This window comes from Mus pahari, chromosome 22 (assembly GCF_900095145.1).
Source record: "Mus pahari chromosome 22, PAHARI_EIJ_v1.1, whole genome shotgun sequence".
NCBI lineage: Eukaryota > Metazoa > Chordata > Mammalia > Rodentia > Muridae > Mus > Mus pahari.
The window spans coordinates 48,305,812-48,308,794 of record NC_034611.1 but is presented as its reverse complement, the minus strand read 5'-3'; the positions used below and the strand labels follow the sequence as shown (position 1 = coordinate 48,308,794).

The following is a 2,983-nucleotide window of genomic DNA, read 5'->3' as shown; positions in this document are numbered from 1 at the left end:
GTCCTTTACTGACTGAGCTATCTCCTACCCAGCCCCACCCCCACCCCTGAGACAGAGTTTCACTGCATAGCCTTGGAACTCTCACCTAGTCTCTCTAGCAAGTGACTAACTGCAAGGACAGGCCCAGTTTGCCCGAGTTAGCCTGAATCAGAGATTTCCTTAATGCAATTAATGTAGTGACAGGGTCTTACAGACAGTTTAGATGAGGTAGGTTGTGGGGAAAGACATTAGCCTCCTCTACCTTCCTATCCCCAATTATAATACTAGTAACAACAACAACAATAGTTACACAGATATTTCTCAACTGGGCAAAGTGGTTTTCCATGGCTGTAATTCCAGAACTTGGTTGGTGGAGGAAGGAAGGTCAGGAGTTCAAGTTCATATTGAGTTTGAAGCCAGCCTGGGCTACAGAAGTAAATACAACTATTTCCGGTAGTGGAGCTGTGAATTCTAAAGCTACAATCATTGAGCATAAACCTCCTTCATGGCAATGTGAGCCGGAGAGAAAAGGTGAAATCCCGTGGCGAAGGGCTCCTGTCCTTTTAGTCCTGTCTCATGCCACCTCTGCTCTTCAGAGTCTCCGTGGACTCAGCTGCACGCAGTGTAATCCCTGCTGAAGGGGACTCGGGGCTGGGCTGCGGGGATTTCAGAGAGTTGAGAGCTCTGGGTGATGCAGGTGCAGGCACAGGGCGGGGTCTTTGTTCTTTTGCTCATCCCTCCTCTCTGCCTTCCTCTCCGGAAACCAGCAAGTTTGACACTGTCAGTGTTGGCGATGCTGAGCTGTGGAGGCCAGGTTTAAGGAGACACTGGGGTTGTGGGGGCTGTAACAGCTGTCAGGCCATAAGTAGGACTGACCCCCTCCCCCCCCCGACTCTCACACCAGCAGCAGTCATGGGCAGAGATAACTGTACCACTGATGGTCAACTCCAACTCGCATGGGGTAAGCTGGGCGGGGCAGGGACTCCTGGGGGAGGGGTTATGCGGTTCCATGTTCTATCTGATACCGGCTGGGGAAGGGGTTTGTGGAGGGTAGCAACAGCCCCATCCACTTGCACCCACAGGGATCCCCTCCATAACCCACGCGTGGGGACTGTGGGCCCTCTTAGGAGTTGTGACAGTGCTGCTTCTCATCTCATTGGCTGCACTCTTGTCCCAGTGGACCCGTGGTCGGAGAAGGAACCAGGAGGGACAGGGACCACCGTGAGTGATGAATAACTGGGATGGGTTAACTAAGTACCTCTCTCTTAACTAAAAAAGTCCCCATTCACTCTCAAACTCTATGCTGCAGCTCCGGAAGGCCCGTGGAAGAAGTTCCCCTGTATGGGAACCTGCACTATTTACAGACAGGTAGGCGATGTGGTCGGGGAGGATCAGGGCACAAGGGCTGGCTCCTACTACACCGGACGGAGATGGAGATAATGGAGACGCCAGGGGCAATCAGGAGCTCATCAGATTCCTGTATCCTCGTCCCAGGTCGGCTATCTCAAGAACCAAGGTCAGAAGATCAGGACCCACCACCCTCTGGAGGCCTTGCCAGGGTGAGTCAGCTGGCCGAAGAAAGCGGGAGGGAAGGAAATGGGGCCCATTCCCGAGGGTGCAGAGACCAACTAACAGCCTCGCATCTCCAGGGGGCAGAGGAGGCCACGTGCTACACTAGCCTGCAGCTGCGACCAGCTCAAGGCCGGATCCCCAGCTCTGGGAACCCCATCAAGTACTGTGAGGTGGTGCTGGATTCTGAGCCGAAGCCCCAGACCCCAGGCCCTGAGCCGGAACTTTATGCCTCCGTGTGTGCCCAGACCCGCAGAGGCCGCGCTTCCTTCCCAGATCAAGCCTATGCCAATAGCCAGCCCGCACCCAGCTGAGGAGGACCTGGAACTATGGGTATCCATGGCTCAGCTACTGGGTCAGGGACTCCTGCTGTCCTGCCTAGGGCATGTCTGGTTACTAACCACCTCCAGGACATTAAGACTCTGCTGAGTGGCAGGAGATGACCTGCCCTTGAACTTCCTAAGTTGCGTGACAACATCCATACATCTCAGAGTAGGAAGGCTCCTGGTTTCCCGAGGAAGGAGTTGCAAAGGGAGATCTGACCTCCGCACTTACCTTTTCTACGTGCTCCTGTAAGTCCCCAAACTCATTGCTCACACCTTTCCCTCCTTTTAGGGTTTAACCAGGTTCCCCATGTCCTCTCTAAGCTTACCCAGATATCTCATTGTCTCCTCAGACACAGGAAGTGGGCAGGGAGGAGTGGGTAGAAGCCAGAGAGGATGTGGGTGGGTATCATGCATGGGAGAGCCCACAGCTGGAAGGCTCCTAGGGTCCCAAGTTTGGTTTCTGACCTGAAAGCCGGGGACAGAGAATGGCCTTCATGCTGTTGCCTCTGGCGTCCCCTGGGTTTCAAATAAAGCATCTCAAAAAAAAAAAATTTTTTTTTTTTGTCTTTTAACCAGAAGCTGCAGGCCTGTAACAGACTTCTAAAGGGTGTGTATGTATGTATATGTGGGGGTGAGCTTTGGCATTGTGGTGTCATGCATTTCTGGGGGTGCCTAGCTGGGGAAAGACTGAAGAGGTAGACGCTGAGGGTGAAGGATTGGAGCTCTGCTACCTAGTTGCTAGAACATTCACAGGACTCATACTCAGAGCCGCCCCGTTGATACTGGGGTCGAAAACTCACCAGTCCTCAACTACTCTATTCATTACTTGTGTATCTGTGCCCCCTATCATCTGGCCTAGCTCCTCCATTAGCTTCCACAACCATCCTCCCACATCCCATGAGTGCTGCCCATACCCATATTATGGTATCAGTCGCCATGCCTTTATTCTGTCTGCCAAATTCCTCCATTGGCCTCTTGTCCCCCCCATCTCTATGGCAGTGGTCCATTCCAGCTGCTGCTGCTGCTGCTTCTGCTTCTTCTTCTTCTTCTTCTTCTTCTTCTTCTTCTTCTTCTTCTTCTTCTTCTTCTTCTTCTTCTTCTTCTTCTTC

At 52.8% G+C, this 2,983-nt stretch overlaps 1 protein-coding gene across 1 annotated transcript; it reads left to right on the top strand.

Moving 5' to 3' along the window:
* Nucleotides 1-749: 749 nt before the first annotated feature.
* Nucleotides 750-2,411, top strand: Sit1 (signaling threshold regulating transmembrane adaptor 1). Its single transcript, XM_021222425.1, has 5 exons — nucleotides 750-940; nucleotides 1,062-1,200; nucleotides 1,289-1,347; nucleotides 1,474-1,538; nucleotides 1,629-2,411. Exons 1-5 carry the CDS (start codon nucleotides 892-894, stop codon nucleotides 1,860-1,862), a joined length of 546 nt encoding a protein of 181 aa, XP_021078084.1. The 5' UTR covers nucleotides 750-891; the 3' UTR covers nucleotides 1,863-2,411.
* Nucleotides 2,412-2,983: the final 572 nt, after the last annotated feature.